This window comes from Juglans regia, chromosome 11, assembly GCF_001411555.2.
Source record: "Juglans regia cultivar Chandler chromosome 11, Walnut 2.0, whole genome shotgun sequence".
Lineage (NCBI taxonomy): Eukaryota > Viridiplantae > Streptophyta > Magnoliopsida > Fagales > Juglandaceae > Juglans > Juglans regia.
Window position 1 is genome coordinate 398,281 of NC_049911.1, and position 18,315 is coordinate 416,595.

At 37.4% G+C, this 18,315-nt stretch overlaps 2 protein-coding genes across 5 annotated transcripts; one reads left to right on the forward strand and one right to left on the reverse strand.

Annotated features, from left to right (window-relative positions):
- The first annotated feature begins 460 nt into the window (after positions 1-460).
- Positions 461-10,245, forward strand: LOC108984270 (DNA mismatch repair protein MLH3-like). Of its 2 annotated transcripts, XM_035695670.1 has the most exons (24): positions 461-589; positions 767-903; positions 1,039-1,090; positions 1,176-1,223; positions 2,077-2,231; positions 2,340-2,397; positions 2,593-2,650; positions 2,782-2,874; positions 2,956-3,118; positions 3,229-3,244; positions 3,360-3,574; positions 4,018-5,539; positions 5,626-5,719; positions 5,798-5,916; positions 6,343-6,416; positions 6,526-6,723; positions 7,504-7,548; positions 7,614-7,667; positions 7,755-7,861; positions 8,233-8,281; positions 9,017-9,076; positions 9,197-9,269; positions 9,615-9,700; positions 9,848-10,245. In XM_035695670.1, exons 2-24 carry the CDS (start codon positions 778-780, stop codon positions 10,019-10,021), a joined length of 3,639 nt encoding a protein of 1,212 aa, XP_035551563.1. In that variant the 5' UTR covers positions 461-589; positions 767-777; the 3' UTR covers positions 10,022-10,245. The 2 variants fall into 2 exon arrangements, with proteins under 2 accessions (XP_035551563.1, XP_035551564.1); XM_035695671.1 differs by lacking the exons at positions 8,233-8,281; positions 9,615-9,700; positions 9,848-10,245.
- A 1,664-nt stretch (positions 10,246-11,909) lies between these two features.
- Positions 11,910-18,255, reverse strand: LOC108984271 (vacuolar protein-sorting-associated protein 11 homolog). Of its 3 annotated transcripts, none has more exons than XR_004802801.1 (6): positions 17,866-18,255; positions 17,518-17,691; positions 17,025-17,348; positions 15,165-16,925; positions 13,330-13,962; positions 11,910-12,056 (listed from the first exon to the last, which is right to left on the reverse strand). XR_004802801.1 is itself a non-coding variant. In XM_018956166.2 (5 exons), exons 1-5 carry the CDS (start codon positions 18,088-18,090, stop codon positions 13,573-13,575), a joined length of 2,874 nt encoding a protein of 957 aa, XP_018811711.2. In that variant the 5' UTR covers positions 18,091-18,255; the 3' UTR covers positions 12,627-13,572. The 3 variants fall into 3 exon arrangements, 1 of the variants encoding a protein (XP_018811711.2); XR_001994991.2 differs by lacking the exon at positions 11,910-12,056 and adding an exon at positions 12,627-13,145; XM_018956166.2 differs by lacking the exon at positions 11,910-12,056 and having other exon boundaries at positions 12,627-13,962.
- Positions 18,256-18,315: the final 60 nt, after the last annotated feature.

Here is an 18,315-nt window from a genome sequence, read left to right on the forward strand (position 1 = left end):
TTTCAAACGACCAAAGAGTATTATTCTTGAAAACATCTATTTAAAAATTTTAATTCTATCACGATTAGTACAATGCAAAACTATCCACGACAATTATACTAAAAATAATTAATTTTTAATTTTTTTAAAATTATAATACCATTATAAATAGTATGCTAACACCCCTCTCAAGCTCTCCTTGTTGCGAAACTATTATTTTGCCCGTAATTACTATAAAGAGTAGAGTAATAGTCTAATTTTAAACTAAATTTAATATTTAAATACTTAATTATTAAATTATTAAATTTATATTAATTTAAAATTTTTTTACACATAAAATACATAATTTTTTTTAACTTAACATTTTTTTATACGTTAAATTCATAATTTTTTTTTTAATTTTTTATAAATACGTGTAAATTTATCTTAAATTCATCATAAATATGATAATGGAAAAGCAACAGGTTACACGTGTCCCAAGTAAGCTCTTCCCCTGTGATATTGTCAGAGCGCATCAATCTCCTCGACCGCCTTTAGCTTCCCCAGTCGTCCATTTCAAATCCCGCGAATACAATACCGGTGCTGATGGCCTGCTCAATCATCGACGTTGGTACAAAATCCTAATCCCTAATAATAATCATCTCTTCAGGTCACCAGTTCAATCCGTCTTTACATTTTGGTGCTACCCAATAATTGTATGGGTCGAGATTCTGTGAACAAATAGACCATAATGTGGTCTGGTTTAATTGCGAATTTACAATGGTCAAAATTGTTTCGTGATTTCCAGTTTAATTTCCAATGAGGAGCATCAATCCCTTGCCAGGGGCAGTTCGTAGTTCGATGCGCTCTGGCGTTATCCTCTTTGACCTGCCAAGGGTTGTGGAAGAGCTGGTTTTTAACAGTCTGGATGCCGGCGCGACGAAGGTAATATGTCCATGACGTATGACTTATTCTATGCTTTAGGAGATTGGATGTAATCTAATTTCTAGTGCCATATAAATTGTTTTATTGTAGAGCAACATCAAAATTCTGACATCCGACGATTATTTGTTGTTTCAGGTATCAGTTTATGTAGGGATTGGCACCTGTTCAGTAAAAGTAGTGGATGATGGTTAGTACCCAAGTCTTTCTGTGGGTTGAATTTGCTTAGCTTGTTTACTTTCGATATTATTTCTTCCCGTTTAATGTACTTGCAGGATCTGGCATTCCTAGGGACGGATTGGTGTTGTTGGGAGAAAGATACGGTAACCAAGTTATCAGTTATTATATATTTTTATTTTTATTTTTACAGGATTCTTTATAGTGGACGGTAGTCGAGGTTTTCAAGTGCTTATGTGATAGTCATTTTGGAGTTAACCAGTCATTTGTTTATCTTTCTATGATACCCTACTTTTTGTTTTCGTTTTCATCTTTATTTGTGGTCCCCAGGTCCCCAGTCCTGTTAATATTTGAGGAGGTTTAAATATTGGTAGTACATAAGTCTCAGAAAATTAAGTGCCGTGTTTTAAAGATGTGCTTGGACTCCCGAGATTTTCTCTTATCATTTTATGAGAATGTAAGGCAATGAGCTTGGTTTGGAAGGAAACTTTTTTCTCCTAACTGATACCAAGGGTTGCATACTTAGCTTTCGAAGGTAATGATAGTTAACTATTTATCTGGCAATAACTGTTTGCAGCTGTTTCTTTCGATCATTGGACCTGCAGTTTTCTTCTTATCAGAATTACAAAGATTTTATGTAAAACAGATGTCGATTTCCTCGATTGCAAACATAAATTAAAAAGAAAGAAAAGTGAGTGTGCTGACTATTAGGCTCAATCCATCAGACAAATATGGGAGGTTGAAGACTGTTAACACATTTAACTAATACATTGACATTTTTTTATAATGGGGATCTAGCTGGAGCATAACCAAAATTTGATCAATTAGGGGAACATCAAAGGTTGATCTTGTGGAATAGATTTAGATGCATCATGCATGAGAAATCAGGATGTATATTATATGAATTTGGAGTTGCTAGTAGCTAGCGTTTGTAATAATGTTTGGATATGAGCTTATAAAAACTTAATGTTTGGGTGTTTGTGCAATTTGTCTGAGCAGCGACATCAAAGTTTCACCAGTTGGCTGATATGGATGATGCAAGTGTGAGCTTTGGCTTTCGGGGAGAAGCATTGGCTTCCATTTCCGATGTTTCAGTGTTGGAAATTGTAACAAAAGCTTATGGGAGGCCGAATGGATATCGTAAAGTCATAAAGGCATGAGTTGTTAATTACTATTTCAATTTGCTATTCCAGAAGCTAAATTGCTTATTTTTGCTGCTATTCATGCAAGCCTGGCTCTGATTGACTTTGGCACCTGTTCAGGGATGCAAGTGCATATATCTTGGAATTGATGGTGATAGGAAGGAGGTAGGCACCACAGGTAATATAATGTTTCAGTTTTTTTATATCATTTGAACTACCTTTATTTATTGCGTTATTCTTCATAATAATTCCGTTCATTTCCACATGACCATGTAACTTAAACTTACTATATATGGAGATGATTTTTGTATTCTATATGTTAGTTAATTACCACACACTATAAACTTTCAACTAATTGCTTGACACATTGCAGTTAATGTCCGAGATTTATTTTACAACCAACCAGTTCGGAGGAAATATATGCAATCCAGGTTCTTTGGTTTTTTTTTGGCCCATAGTTTTAAAAAATATGGTTCTCAGCTGTCTCAGATAAAATAACAATTTTGCACTTCTATTTGAACTAATTCCGTTCGCCTTTCAATTTGCATTGCTGAATTGGTAGCCCCAAGAGGGTGTTGCACTCGGTCAAGAAATGCATCCTTATGATTGCCCTTGTCCACTCACAGATTTCCTTTAAAGTCATTGATAACGAAAGGTTTCTTTCTGTCACATTTTCAAGTTGGAGCTAATTCGGTTATCTTGCTTTTTTTCTTATATTTTTATTCTCTACATTTAGTGGGGACGAGCTTCTTTGCACTCATCCTTCTTCTCCTTTGTCACTATTGAAAAGTGAGTTTGGGGTTGAAGTTCCTGACTCTCTTCATGAATTGAACGTTAGTGATGATATATTAAAGCTATCTGGCTATATATCTGGCCCCTGTGATGGTTTTGAAATTAAGGTAGAAGATTTATATTTGATTATAGATTGATTATAGAACTGATTAATTGCATGTTTTTATCTTTTATTTATTGCCCTTGTTTCTTATTATACACTGCCTTCTTTTTTCAGGCCTTTCAATATGTCTGTATCCACGACTATGTATACCTGTCAGCAGAGTACTAGTCTCTAGGTTTGGTGTCATGGGGTTGAAGAGGATTAAGATATTCATAAGAATGTTGTTGTGACCTTCACATTAGCAGATATTAACTCACGGTTCATTTGCAAAGGTCCAATTCATAAACTGCTGAATCAATTGGCCATTCAGTTTGACTGTTTGGATCCATGGAAAATCAATTCCCAAAACCAGAAAAGAAGTAGGTCTCAAGCTTATCCAGCTTATATTTTGAATCTAAGCTGCCCTCGTTCTCTGTATGATTTGACCTTTGAACCATCAAAGGCAAAAGTTGAGTTCAAGGTAATCCTCTTTCTTGCCTGAACTTAAATTCTGATTTACATTAATTGCTAATTGGTTGTATGAGTTCTTCTGGATCTATTTATTTTAACTTCGACATGGTCAAGTGTCTTAATGTTTATAAAGTGTCTTAAGTTCTAGAGGATTTCTTTGTTATGGACCCAAGCTTATTGTAATATCCAAATAAGACCTCTCTTTCTCTCTCTCATGCATGCATGCGCACACACAAAATGAATGTTTAGCAATTGGTTTTTTAAAATCTGTGGTATATATTCCCACAAGACAGAAATGGCAAGATTGTGAGTTTTCTTTGTCAATGCGCACAGGGAAATTCTTAGCCTCAACTTTTTAGTAAAAACTCCTAGAACATGTGAATAGTTAAGAATTCCGTTACTTTTGTTGGCCCCCACTGACTTCTCTCAATTCTTCTTGTTTGCTTTTGCCAGGATTGGACTCCTATACTTACCTTCACTGAGAAGGTCATTCAAAGATTTTGGAATGACAATCTAACTCTTGGTATAGACTTGTCAGAAACTTCTGAAATTGAAAAAAAGAAGTGCAGGGTAAAAAATCATAAAGCTTCTCTTGACATTTATTCTTCCCCTTCAGAGATGCTCAAAGAGTTCGACCATTTGACTGAAATAGAACATGATAGAATTCCTTATGCAAACCTGCACAAAAATTCTGCTGAGTTTAGAGAGCAACAAAATGAAATGGGATTTGTTTGTCAAAATGATTATGCTTTCCAATCATGGGATGGTCTTGAAGCCAAATGCATACCCTCAGCAACCTGTAAGTATGAGAACCATCTGTTGACATCTGATAACAATTTTCTATCCATAGAAGGTAATTGCTTGAAGAATAGATCCAATGATGATGTGGGGAACAGTTTAAGCTCAGCATGGGGAGTTGAGTTCCTTAAAGTTGATCCAGTTGTGAGCAATGAATTGGCAGGGATTGCATTATCTTGTGACTTGGTTGGCAGGGATATCGAGAAACCTTTCCTGCAGGTTTGCTCCTCACAACGAAGGCTGCCCCTTGAGAGGGCTTTGTTTGCAAATGATGACGGATATGAATTTCAAAGGGATGGCTTCAGGACCAACTGGAAGCAAAGAAGTGCTTATGGCGGTGATGATGTTCTGGAATTTGAAGGCACTAAACAAAGTTTTGATTTACTTCCAAGGACCCAGTGGCAAGAAGATGCATCATATTCTCAGTCCTTTACCAGAGAAATTAAAAAAGTTGACGTGCCTGCAGATTTTGATTTTCCATCAAGAGCTTTTGGGAAGTCAATCCCATCTTATGCAGAGCATTTCATTGAAGAAGATGTTCTTGAATATGATTCAGCCGTCAAACACTTGGGGAAATTAGCCTCTAGTCATTCTGACCGGTGTCCCCTGGCCTCAGATTCCTTATTTCTAGCCAACCCTTGGGGTTTTAAGCATTTAAGGGATGGAAATGCACTCAGGGAGAGTCCTCACTCTGGTGAAAGTACTGGTTATGGGCATCTTGTGTCTAAGGGAAAGAGCGACTGCAAATCTAGTTTTGATATCATGCCAAAGGGCTCTAGACAGGAATATTGCACCTCCACTTGTCTGTATAACAAAGTAGATTTTGATGATTATGCTTGTTTTAGTAGAAATTCCTGCAAATTCTTTCCTAGAGTTAATCAAGAGTATAAATTTTCTCTTGAACATGCAAATATATTGCCAGATGATACAGGCTGGTTGAATCTGGAATCAGAAGCTAAAGATTACACACGTGTTGATAAATATGAAAGCCAAAGAGATACAATGGGATATCAAGATTCTGAACAGGATCGTGTTCCTAAAAAAAGGTCAAGAAGAAGCCTTTCAGCTCCACCATTTTACAGAGGGAAAAGGAGGTTCTTTTCCTTAAATTGTCCTTCAATTATGAAAGCGGGAAAACCCGGAGCAAAAATCTTTCACAATGCTCTTCCTTATCCAGGTTTGGTGTGATTTGACTTACCTTTTCATTGCCAAAAAAATAAAAAAAATAAAAACTAACTGAAAATGCACCTGTAATCTTTACAGAAGATGATCTGCTGAAACATGCCAAACAACCTTCTGGTGCTCATCATTTATATTTCAAGCCAAGTTCTGTGGAGCATTTGTTGTCAGACAATAGGTACTATAAAATTTTTTGCATCCTTATTATAGTAGTGCTGATGCAAAATCCTGTTGCTTAATTTCTTACTTGTCTTAGTCTTGCTTTCAGACTGGATGTGGAGAAGATGACAAGCATTTCAGCAAACTTGAAGGAGAATGAAGAAGGTGACACTGTTGAACAGTCCTGTTATTTTGGCAGTCAAGACATGGCTCCAGGTAATGGTAATGCCAATATCCAGGATCAAGTATGCTTCTTGTTTGAGGACTTATTATGCCAACGTGCATGTAATGTTGATTCAAGGACTAATTTCATAGGTGTGGATACTACATGACGTAAGTATTGATATACATATGTATGTATGTATGTATGTATTTTGCAAAGTTACACACATTCATACAGTAGCTGGTACAATTATTTTCTTGATATGTACAGAAAATATTTTGTGGACATGGAAATTATGTTCTTCAATAATGCTAGAAACTTTTATTAATTGGCCAATGGGCAATAAATGTTGTATCAGAATTTGTTATTGAAAACTTTTTGCTAATCTTGTTTCATTTGGGTTGTGCTTGTTGCTATTACATATCTTTGTTATCATGATTGGGTAATGTAGCATGGAACTATTTTATTTCCTCTTTCAGTCTTCTTCTCAAAGAAAACTCAAGATTCCATGAATTCTTGGTCTAAATGGCGGAGTTTCTCTTCCCAGATAACAGTTAAGTAATTTTTCAGATTAGGATATTTTGCTAAATACAGATGAGATTTTCACACGGTTATTTAAACATAACCAATGAATGCATGATGGATTCTATCCTTTTTTTCAGAACAAAAATAAATCGTGTGATACCAACAATGAAAGTCATATACTTGACATCTCTTCCGGATTCTTGCATCTTGCTGGTGATTCTTTAGTTCCTGAATCTATCAACAAGAACTCCCTAGGTAATGCCAAAGTTCTTCAGCAGGTGGATAAGAAATTCATTCCAGTTGTGGCTGGTGGAACACTTGCTGTTATTGACCAGGTTTATATATGACTAATTCTTTCGGATCCTTTTCTCCTTGCTTATGCATTATCTGCTTTTCATATTTCAGTGATAAGTTTCTTACTAGCTAGGAACACCTTAGATTCATTTATGGGGTAGCAATAAGAATTTGTGCATTTGATTATATTTTTAAATTGTATTGACTTGCATGGTAGTCTTTAGAGGCAAACAAGGGCAGTAATGATGATAGTAGTTTCCTATATGATTTTATGTTTGATGGACACCTTGTATACCTGGGCTTGGCCTATTCTTATTTATACTATCGTTTACTTATCAAAAAAAAAAATTGTTTGATGGAAAGTAAATCCAAATAAGACAATTGCCTCTTGTGATACCCCATATGATAAGGATAAAGGTAGGTGGTGCATGAGTCCCACATTGCTTGGGAAGGAGAAGTTCTTGCTCTTTATAAGGTTTCAATGGGGCTTCAATTGTATCATTGACTAGTCATTTTGGAGTATAGGTCATATGGTCTATACTCCAAAGGACTAGTTAATGATACAATTGAAGCCCCATTGAAATTTTATAAAGAGCAAGAACTTCTCATTCCTAAGCAATGTGGGATCTCATACACCATCTACCCTTATCCTTATCATATGAGGTATCACACATATTTTCTTCAAACTATATATATATATATATAAAAACATAAGTGCACTTGCATCTCAACACATGCACATACCCACATGCATACACACACATTGACTCTGCATAAATTATGTTAAGAGTTATGACTTCAGCAGTAGTCCATTTCTACAGCATGCTGCAGATGAAAGGATCCGACTGGAAGAACTACGCAAGAAGGTATTTTTTTAAACTTGTGTAGTTGATACATCTACTGTGGCTAATAAGACTACTTGACTACTTAGGTGTTTTCTGGAGAAGCAAAGACAATTAATTATCTTAACATTGAGCAAGAGTTGGTATGTCGGAATTTGATTCTATGTTAAGATTCTTCCGTTGGCCTGTAGAAGGAATTCTTAAGTATAACATCAATATTGCATTAACAGATCCTGCCAGAAATAGCCTATCAGTTGCTGCAAAATTATGCTGAACAGATAACAGATTGGGGTTGGATTTGCAACATTCATGGTCAAGATTCAAGGTCTTTCAAGAGGTATTCTCTCTCTCTCTCTCTCTCTCAAATCTTCATATGTGTTGATAATCTAAATAGAACAACGCAACCCTGGATGTGTAAATATTGGTACTAACACTGTGTTAGCATGCCTGTGTCTAGCATTATGAAATATAAACAAAATTAATAGAATTTTATTGCTTGGAAATGAACTACGAAGGCGTTCCTGGTTGAAGCAGTTTCAAGGTGCATGTTCTTGATTTTTTTATTCCCACTGTTAATGAGGCTAGATAGGAATTTCACTGTTATACAGTTCATAATGTCCTATTATTCTTCCTCTTTCTGAGATAGCTTTTTTAAAATATTTTTTCCTCACCTAGATTTTGTGGTTCCTAAATTAAACGTTTTGGCAGGAATTTGAATCTTCTCCACAGGCGTCCAATACTTGTCACTCTTCTTGCGGTGAAGCACTGCTCTTGTCTTTTTACTTTCTTACATTTAATGTTTCTATGAGTTGAAAACGTGTAATTAGAAGAAATTTATCCATCTCTACTGGTGGCTCCACTTATGCATGATTGAGCCTGAGCTCAGACCCAGCTGTGCATGGTTTGTAAGCTTTGAAGTCAATGTTTGATATATTTAAGTTTATTTTGTATAAATAGATCTTGCTTGCCCCAAGCTTGAGCTTGTGCTTGAATTAGGTGGGGAGATTGTGCTTGTGGTTGGTGACAGATTGGTTCATCAGTCCTATGCTGGCATGTTGGTGAATTTACTTCTTAATTTATTCTTTCCATGTTTGTGTCAATTTTCTCTTAATTATAGGATTTTCTCATTAAGTCTAGATTCTCCTATGGATGCATAAACAACAGAGCATATCAATGAAAATTTAGTTTTGGGGTTGAATTTCCCTGAGTATATTCCACCATTTGGCACAAGTAAATAGCCTGAGCTTGAACACGACTCTTTTATTATTAGCAAAGATTTTTAGGAGGTTAAGCAAAGCTCAATTCAAGTTCAAGCTGAGCTCAAGAGCCATATAAACTTGATTGAATCAAGGCAACAAACTAGGCGCCAACTCATTCTGTTTGCAGCCATAGTGGAATTTATTGCAGGTCACTTTTTAAGAGGTGCAACAAGTGCTGCCCTGTCTCATGTCTATTATTATTGAGATAATTGCTTTCTATGCAAATCTTGCAGGTACCGAACATTTTAGGTGTCAATTTGTCTGATGTAGATCTTTTGGAATTTCTTCAGCAGGTATTGCCTGGCACTCCACCTCTTACTGGAACATTTCCTTTTATTTTGGTTATCCTTTGTTCTTTTCCTTCAAACCATATTTGTTGTCTTTCTAACTCTAGTTTTTTGTGCAATCTGTAGCTTGCTGATACGGATGGATCATCAACAATGCCACCATCAGTCCTCCGCGTCCTTAATATGAAAGCATGCAGAGGTACATGCTTTATCTCATTACCAACATGAAAGTCATGAACAATGGTGTATCGAAAGCATGACTTTGATTATAGCTTTTGTCATGTGGGAGTAAGTTGTTACTCTTTATATGAATAATTACCTAAACAAAATACTCCCAAACTAACTTGTCTTAGTAAGTGATGTGAGTCTCTCTTACTTTAGAGATGCATCTGAGACTTCTTTTCCCTCTCATTTCACCTCCTTTCAAGTTTCTGCCTGTTAGCCAGTTTCCAGTCCTTTTCTTTTCATGTGTAGCACTCCTGTAATGATGAAAATCTTCATCTTATGTCAAGAAATCCTTACTTTTGTTGTACTCTGTATTAAGGTGCAATTATGTTTGGGGACTCTTTGTTACCTTCGGAATGCTCCCTCATTGTGGAAGAGCTAACACAGACCTCGCTTTGTTTCCAGGTGAGTGAATAATATTTAGAAACATTTTGAGTTGATTGGGCAAATTGATTTCGTTTGTGTGTGTGTGTGTGTGAGAGAGAGAGAGAGAGAGAGAGAGAGTATTGATTAGCTGTCCACTTTAATAACTGTGAAAAGTTGGTTATGCAGTGTGCTCATGGACGACCAACAACTATCCCCATTGTCAACTTGGAGGCCTTGCACAAGCAGATTGCTAAGCTCGAATCTTTGGGTGATAACCCAAACAAGTTGTGGCACGGTTTACATCGACAAGAACTTAGTATTGATCGTGCGGCACAGCGGTTAGGTTCTGCAAGAGCTTAGAGTTGAGGAGACGCCAAAGGCATTCCCAGAACCATTGCGGCAGCCCTAAATGTAATAGGCACGTCCATTGCAAACTCATTCTTTGTCATATGGTGTATATTTTCGTTTGTTAACATTTTAGTACGCGTTGGGATCCTGAATTCATGCATTGAGGGATTACAATAGCACATTGTTTGCTTATTAATATTCAATTTTACGTAATAAATCACAATTTTTTTAGATAATCTTGTAATACATTGTGTATGTGTATCTTGTGTCCAATTAAGGGAAGGGTAGGGTAACCAGGAATGTTAACATAGACTATGGTTATTTAATAGACATGAAAAGTTAATTTTAATTTTCGCTAGTGAAGGCAAGAAATCGTTACAACCATGAATTCGGCCTCCAATTTCATATTGTATAAGGCTATTGAGAAAGCTATGAAGGTATATGAGAGAGAGAGAGAGAGAGAGAGAGAGAGAGAGAGAGAGAGATTATCACTCCATAGTGTTTAAAAAACTAGAGATTCCAAACGGTGGTTTATTTGTCATAGATACTGGGTTAAAAATAGGAGAAACGTCCCCGAGCAAATGAGAAACACGGCAAGATGTAGCATTTCTTACCCAAAATAAGTTATCACAGCTCGTGCGGATCATCATTGATAAAGTGGCGTGACAAAGGTGAGTCACGGGTAATGCATGTATTAATACACACGAAAAACAATCGATTCAATCATTTGGAGTTTTCAAGTGTGGCATCTACCTAGGCTTTCACCCACCCCATCCATCTCTTATGGAAGCATAAATAATGATTTCAAGCGTCCAGAGGATAGTGATATTGTGAAATGTTATGCAAAATACACACACTAACGATGAAAAATAAAGTAAAAACAACACAATCAAGAATATGAAACACAGTATACGTGGTTCGGTAAATTGCTTACGTCTACAGAGCTGCAGAAATTTTATTAACTAGAGGAGATTATAATCACTCAATCTCAACTCACTCTCTAGGACTTTTTGCTCTCTCACACAATATACACTCACTAGATAATTATTCTCTCTCAAAATATGCTTGAGGCCGTTCAGCATAAGTCTAATATGATGTATTTATAGTGAGTGGCGCTGGAAACCATAATCTGGCAAAAACTGCGTACTTCGCTCAAGCGGAGTATCTAACGCGATTTGAGCAAACTACCAAATGAACATTGGCTCGAGCGGAGTGTTGAGCGAACACTAGGGTTTGTGTCTCGCTCGAGCAAACTCTTGGACTTGATCTTCGCTCGAGCGGTATGTCGAGCAACGTCGAGCGAACTTTGGTTCAAGTCAACTTTCAGCAAATACTTTTTCAGCTCCAAAACCAGTATCCACATATACCCCAACAAGTGAAGCAAAGAGTTGTAAAAGCATGCGAAATTAAACAATGTGAGGCAGTTGCACTACACTGCGCTGCTGTGGTTGAATCTACCAGCCAGCTTTGGCATCAGGACAATATGAGCACGCTCTCACTAATGTTGTGGTCAAGACCGACTTTTCCTTGATATTTTGATTTACGCAGACCGGCTTCAATCCAAGCACCCATACACCCAAAATCTCTAGCAATGCACGGTTCATGAGCATTTATCATGAACAGCATGAAGTATGGGAGCCAAAGAGTTGGAGAAGCATGAGAAATTCAACTGGACCGGCTAAGGTTTCAATACCAACTGATAAACTTCATCTTGCAGTCGTAAAGCTAAAATTTCATGAAGTGGTTGAGATGCGGATTTGGGGTAAAGGTGATTGCAAACTCCATCAAAGAAAACAAAGATTGTAGAAACATGGCATATCATAGACGAACAATTGATCGCCAGTCATTCTTTAAGCAGAACACTAACTTGCAAGTTCCTTTAAAATGACTTAGCCAGAAATTAAAAATATTTCTTATAAAACAAAGTGTGATATCCTGCACTGAATAGAAAACCTATGCCAGCAGAATTAGCAGGAGAGAGAACCCCAGTTGCAAAATGATTTGGAAAATCGGTAACAAATACCACCCTCAATACATAAGTATCATGCTGCAAGAAGAATAGATATTTCAGTAGTAATGTGGCTGCATATTGTCCATCAACCATTAGTTGCACGGCTCCTCAAACGCACAATGAAAACATTGAACCAAAATGAAATTAATAAATAAACAGAGAAGATAACATGAGCTTTTAACCTCAATGGTAAAGATACTAATTAGAATTAACTAAAGAAGCCAGCACATTGATTTCGAAGAACCATTAGCACCATGTTACATACACATTAATAGAATATGTCTGCATGGCTGTCACAATCATGCCAGCTTATTGCTAAAACGTTTCTTTCTGACAAAATAGATTATAAAAAATGTAGCAAGCTGTGATCATACAATCGACGAAATCACATAAACTAAGACCAGACAATTCAGAAGTTGGGGGCCTACTCTTTGCCAGAAAAAGGCAATCAGAAGAACTAATTTGGGCTCAATCAGAAGTTCAGAATCAAAGTCCTGTACTCAGAGATAATTCAGTTAGCTGACAACATCTTAATCCACTAAAAGTCATCCAAATTCCCTAATTTTAAAATACAATGTTTTTAAGAATACAAAGCAATGATAAATCTGAAGAGCAAAAAATGCCAAACCATTTTGAAAATCATAATGGCCTAAAAATTATTTTCATGGTGCAGTCACTGCTTACAGTATCAAACCACGCATTGGTAATGAAATTTAATAGCTAACAGAAAATGATAGGTGGAGTTTAACCCTAGTATGGATGCATCCACGAGGACAATTGCGGTTCATATCAGTCATCCAAAGGAATGCCTTCTGCTATGGCCTTTAGAAAGTTTCATAACTACTTCCACAGCAGTTTAGATAAGGCAATGTCTTTGAACACTGAGACACACAGGGATTACAAGATCCTGCTCAAAACCTGAGACACAACTAAGCAAGCATGTTTCTGCATATCGAAGCATGAACTATAGGCAACTTTCTGTTAAACATCTTCCCTTCTTTTCATTTGAGACTCCTCGTATGCTTTACCAACCAACCCTCAGACGAGCCCCAATAATCCATCATATAAGGTTTGCAACATATAATAGGACAAATAAATGGCCAAGTTTCATAATTATGTCAACGACTGCACAGGAAGAAGGGAGGAATTAAAGTCTTCAAAGATAAAGAATAGCTCTTGAATCCCGCTTCAGTTTTATACATGTAGAAAGACTCATGTTTGAATAACCAAATGAACAAAATTAAAAAACAAAGGTCTGAACTTCAGTCTGCATTTCTTTTGAAGGGTATAGTAGATTTTGTGAAGTTACCTCTTTTCTTGCTTCAAATTTGTTTCTTCATCCATGGATATCAACATATTTAAACCCTAATTCATTTCTGGCAAAAATGAAGACAAATGTGAGAATGATGCCAGTCCCAGCAAGAAAATTTAACACGATCCACCATCTTGCATGACTATTGCTTAATGATAAGAATTCTGCCCTTAGTCCTTGGATGTTGCAACATATTGTTGTTACCAATATTGAGACATAGAAACAAGCAAGCAACAATGCTCAGAGGCCACTGCTGGAAGAAATGCTGCCTGATCTAGGAGCACTGATGGGTCCATTAGTCGTTTTGCTTATGATTCCTTTTCCAAAGTACTCAGCAATCACCGAAAACCCATCCTTTGAACTCTTCACTTGCTGGAAGAATTGCTCCTGGTCTTTAGAATTCTGCTCCAAGCTTCTCTTCGTTTCCAGGACAGACCTATATTCAGGAGCACATTCAGGACATTCTTTTTCATTATCACCAAGGCAGCGCTGGTGGAATGAGTGCATACACATAAAGTGTACAGCAGGGAGATCAAGTGTGAAAGTGCAAGCAGTACACTTGCTAAGCTGAAATATTCTGGCATTTGTCCTGAGATCTTGAACTTCTTTTCTCATTGCCGACGTGTCTTCCTGCAAGTAGAATAACTCATTTAATAATTTTGTCTTCTCAATGAATAAGAATTAGGATGGTAATTGAATGTTTCAGAGTTCTATCATGCATCAACAAAATTCTTCTCACACCCCAGACTAGTATGGGGAAGGGTGGATAAGGAGGGACAACAGTTTATTTTGTACATTATCAACCTGAAATAATTATGTCATAGAATAGTGATTTTATGGTGACAATTAAGAGTATAAATATGCATGGTCAAAAAGAAAACTAAAGGATGCTTAAATGATCAAGTTTTCATTGATCTGCTACTGGTTACCATATGACCATGCATATGTAACATACCGAAGCCTCACACTTGCTAGGACAACTATAACCGAAGAACTATACTCAAGAATCATTAAACCAGTAAATACATGAAGATTAAGCTAGTTGTCTGCTTTGGATAGGGTACTAACATCCTGCAGCTATTAGAGCTCTTAGAACTTTTTCCATGCTTTAACTTGTCTACACTCAGGTGTCATTGAAGGGCTTTACAAATTAGTATAGTTATGCACTTCAAGACCTTATTAATAACAGATAATCTTGAAAACTAAAAACTGAAAAAAAAAAAATTGAGCATCCCTCCAGAGGTATAGGAATCTTAAGAAAAGATCCTTGACTTCTGCCACTGAGTTCTTACAACTTCCACTTTCAGAGGTGAAACTTCCACCGATCAAGAAAACTCCAGACTTTCAAGGTCTTGTTGCCTTGCTGATCAGTAGAACAATACCCAATGCCAGGACTAGAACCAAAAAAAATTAATGCCAACATGCCAATCTCTTAAAAATGCAACGGGGATTTTTGCGACATTAAGCATACGTAAATGTCTAATCCACCTTTTTTCAGACTATATTTAAGAAGAATACAAAATATACCGCAACAAGACATCTGGAGAAGCCTTCCAAGGTGGAATCTTAATCAAAGCCATAAACATAACCATGACCTTCTATTCTAGTTCCTTTATTTACGTTTCCACTTCAGGTTTTTAGGAGATTTTGATAGCTGTTTCCACGCCATTCTCTTTTGGTGATACCTTCCATGTATTGCATATTTTAATAAATCTCTATTTATCACAGGAAAAAAAAAAATGTCACGACACCATAATTTGAAGTGGGTCTGATAACAGTCATAGTTTCAACACATAAACTTTGACGGAAAGCTGCAATAAGCAAGCACCAACCTGATACTTCTCAATAGCTCGCCGGTCCTCTTCGATCAGCTTTGATTCCTGTTCAAGCTTTCGAGCAATATAATCCTTGATGACAGAGAGTGTGAGGCATGGATTTCTGGACAGCATTTGAAGAACAATAATTGGAGGCAAGATGTCATCCCTTTCGATATAGGTCAAAACTTCCTTCACTTCTTTGGAGCAATCTTCTCCAAGTTCACCAAAATACTTCAGCAGATCTGCCCAAAGAGAAGGGTCCCCTCCTTTACCTGAATCCCCAAGTCTTTTGCAGCAACCAATCAATCCTTCGTGATCATGTGCCTGCATATAGCAAGCAATCACCTCTTTATAGAGTTTCATCTTTTCATATAAATACAGCAGCCCTTCATTGAATACATTCATTTCACATAGAATAATAGCTAAATCAACATCATATAGCGGATGTTCAAGCTCAGATGGCCAAGCACTTTTAAGCAAGCATAGCCCCTTGTCCCGCCTTTCCGGACGGTCCTTTTCCTTGTCTGAGTCTTTGCAATCAGCGACATATTTCCCATTGGACTCAGCTCTTGACATCCCAGTTCCTCCAAGATTAAGACCCTCAATATAGTTTGCTTGTAAGGTTGATGGAAAGTTCATGTCATTGGACAAGTACAACTCCAAGAGTGTGTTGTGGATTTCAACTTGAGCAGGTGAGTCTTTCACCTTATTGGTATATCTTTCAAGAAAATCCATTAGGGACTGCGGGTGGTGGATGAAAATGTTGAGAAAATCAACAGGAGATGGCAACATAGATAAGTATGCATCACTTGAGGCTCCTTGGTTAACTGATTCTTTATCCTCTGTGCAAAGCCTCATGAGTATCTCAATTGTCTCCACTGGCTTGTGCTTTATAAGAATCTTACCATACTCCTTCACCGTCATCCCTGCTTGACTTGGTTCAAGGCTTGAAATATATTGCAAGGCTTCGTCATATCTACCAAGATCTTCGAGTAAGATTTTTAAGTACAATTCATGCCTCCCTGCCTTCTTAGCGACATACATTGCATGCTCATGATAATTGGCAGCACGGCAAACCCTTATTGCAGTTTCCACATCAAACTTATGTTCCCCAACACCATCCTCACTTTTAATAAATATATTTAGCTTTTCCACATCTTTCAATTTTGTGTAACAATTCAAGAGAAGAGTTGTGTGATCTTTAGAAGCAAGCCCCTTCTCATGTAATTTCTCCAAGTAGTTGGTAAGGTTGTAGATTCTTTGTGCATCTAAAAACTTCTGTATGACATACGAAGGTTCAAGATGACCAATAGTGTGGATATACTGGGCCATAGCCTCATCATAGTCTTGTTTAATATATAAATGGTCCCCATACTTTCTTAGCACCTCTGCAGTTGCGGCAGCATCAGCCTGTTGACTTTGAACAAGATTTATGGCTACTGTATATAGGTTTTTTTTAAACAGCATATCTAACTTGCTTTCCATATCTTTCTCCCCAATACACAAAGCTGATTTGTCAGACATTATAAGGATTATGTTACCCCATTCACAAAGCATGTGAGTAACTTCTTTAACCACTATACTATGGGCAATCAGACGGTTCTTCAGGTCATAAACATTGAAAGTATTCTTGCCATTTCTTTGGTCTGCAATAACGCATAAAAGGTATCCACGAAACCATCCCAGAAATTTCTTCTCTCCTTCAAAAGCCCAGCACGGACCACGTCCATCAATTTCATAAAAATACACGGCCTCAGGTCGACCAATTATCAACTCCTGAACAAAAAAAGAAAATTGACTCTTACCTTTCTTGGAGAATATAAAACACAGTTATTGAGGCAACATACACAAAATGGGGGCACAAAAACTGCATACCGAGCGGTCACTCATTGTAACACTGTTGACATTGGATCCAATATGATCTAGAGTTTGCCGTCTCGGTGGTTGGTCCTGCAGACTAAACAAGCTAACTGAAGCTGGAGTAACAGCAAACAGTTGAAGGGCTTGACCATCCACTCTGAAACCTAGACCAGTTATAGAAGACTGGCTTTTGTCTGAGAGGTTATCAACCTGAAGCTTGAAACGGGAGATACGCTCCCGTCCAATATCCCCTTTGATGCAGTAAATGCAACCATTATCTAAGCCAATAGCTATCAGTAGTATGGGCGGTGCTTCCTCTAGTACTAAAAATGATGTAATCTGCAGTATATCATATGGTTTTCAAAACTTCATTAAGATAAACACAGGTGCAGAGGCAGATAGATAAGCAGTAATTTTAGCTACACAAATTGAAGTCGATATTACAAAATCAACTAGGAAATCAGATAAGAAGTGAGGTTTAAGTGCAAACATCCGCATAGCAAGCTACCTTTGCCTCAGGGAACTGACTAGTGAATATTCGCAATATACCAATACAATCAGGGATCGTGGTGCTTGATCCCTCCGGCTGCATCTTGTCGAGATCAAAAACTTTAAGGCAGATAGCTGACTGCTGCGGGGATATTTGTTCATCTTTTCCAACAGATACCAGAAAGTTGCGTTGCTGAAGTTTTTAAAAATCACATCAATAGCGGCTCGACAATATCAAAATAATTAGAATAACAAGTTAAAAAAGGCCTCAAAAGATTTAAAGTTTCTAATATTCTTGACGCATTTTGTCAGCCTCAAACAAGAAAAGAAATCGGAAATAAAAAGATGGGAGAAGGAAAGGAAAAACCTTGAGCTGCTGGAGAAATAGGACGGAGGAAGAGTGAGCCTGGAAGGCGTAATTGAAATTGAGGCCGCGATCGAGGAGGCTGACGGTGCCGTCATTGCAACCGATGACCACCTTGCCTCGGCCGCTTGAGCAGCAACCGATTCTAGCGCTCACCTCCTCCGGCACCCTATTGGATTTGCCAGGGTTTTTCTCCTCGAAGAAGTCGAATTTCCTCCACTGGTACATTGTGACGAGAGAGAAGATCCGAGGGTTATGAATATCTATCGAGGGTGGATGGGATCGATCAGAAAATTCTAGGGGGAGAGGTGTTGGTCGGTGGCTCTGGCCATCTTGAAGAACAGATGATGGTGATGATTTTTTTGATGTGTTTTGGGAAAAGAAAGGTACATCAATTTAATTCAAATCAATTATCTGTGAAAAGAAAAGACGAGGAGAGGAGAGAGGAGAGGG

Excerpts from the sequence above, each read along its gene's own strand:
- LOC108984270 (XM_035695670.1), top strand. The coding sequence starts at position 778 with ATGAGGAGCATCAATCCCTTGCCAGGGGCAGTTCGTAGTTCGATGCGC. Across the intron at positions 7,862-8,232 it reads GATTCAAGGTCTTTCAAGAG|GAATTTGAATCTTCTCCACA; the intron begins GTATTCTCTCTC and ends ACGTTTTGGCAG. Across the intron at positions 9,077-9,196 it reads TTTTGGAATTTCTTCAGCAG|CTTGCTGATACGGATGGATC; the intron begins GTATTGCCTGGC and ends TGCAATCTGTAG.
- LOC108984271 (XM_018956166.2), bottom strand. The coding sequence starts at position 18,090 with ATGTACCAGTGGAGGAAATTCGACTTCTTCGAGGAGAAAAACCCTGGC. Across the intron at positions 17,349-17,517 it reads GTCAGTTCCCTGAGGCAAAG|ATTACATCATTTTTAGTACT; the intron begins GTAGCTTGCTAT and ends GATATACTGCAG. Across the intron at positions 13,963-15,164 it reads GAGCTATTGAGAAGTATCAG|GAAGACACGTCGGCAATGAG; the intron begins GTTGGTGCTTGC and ends TTCTACTTGCAG.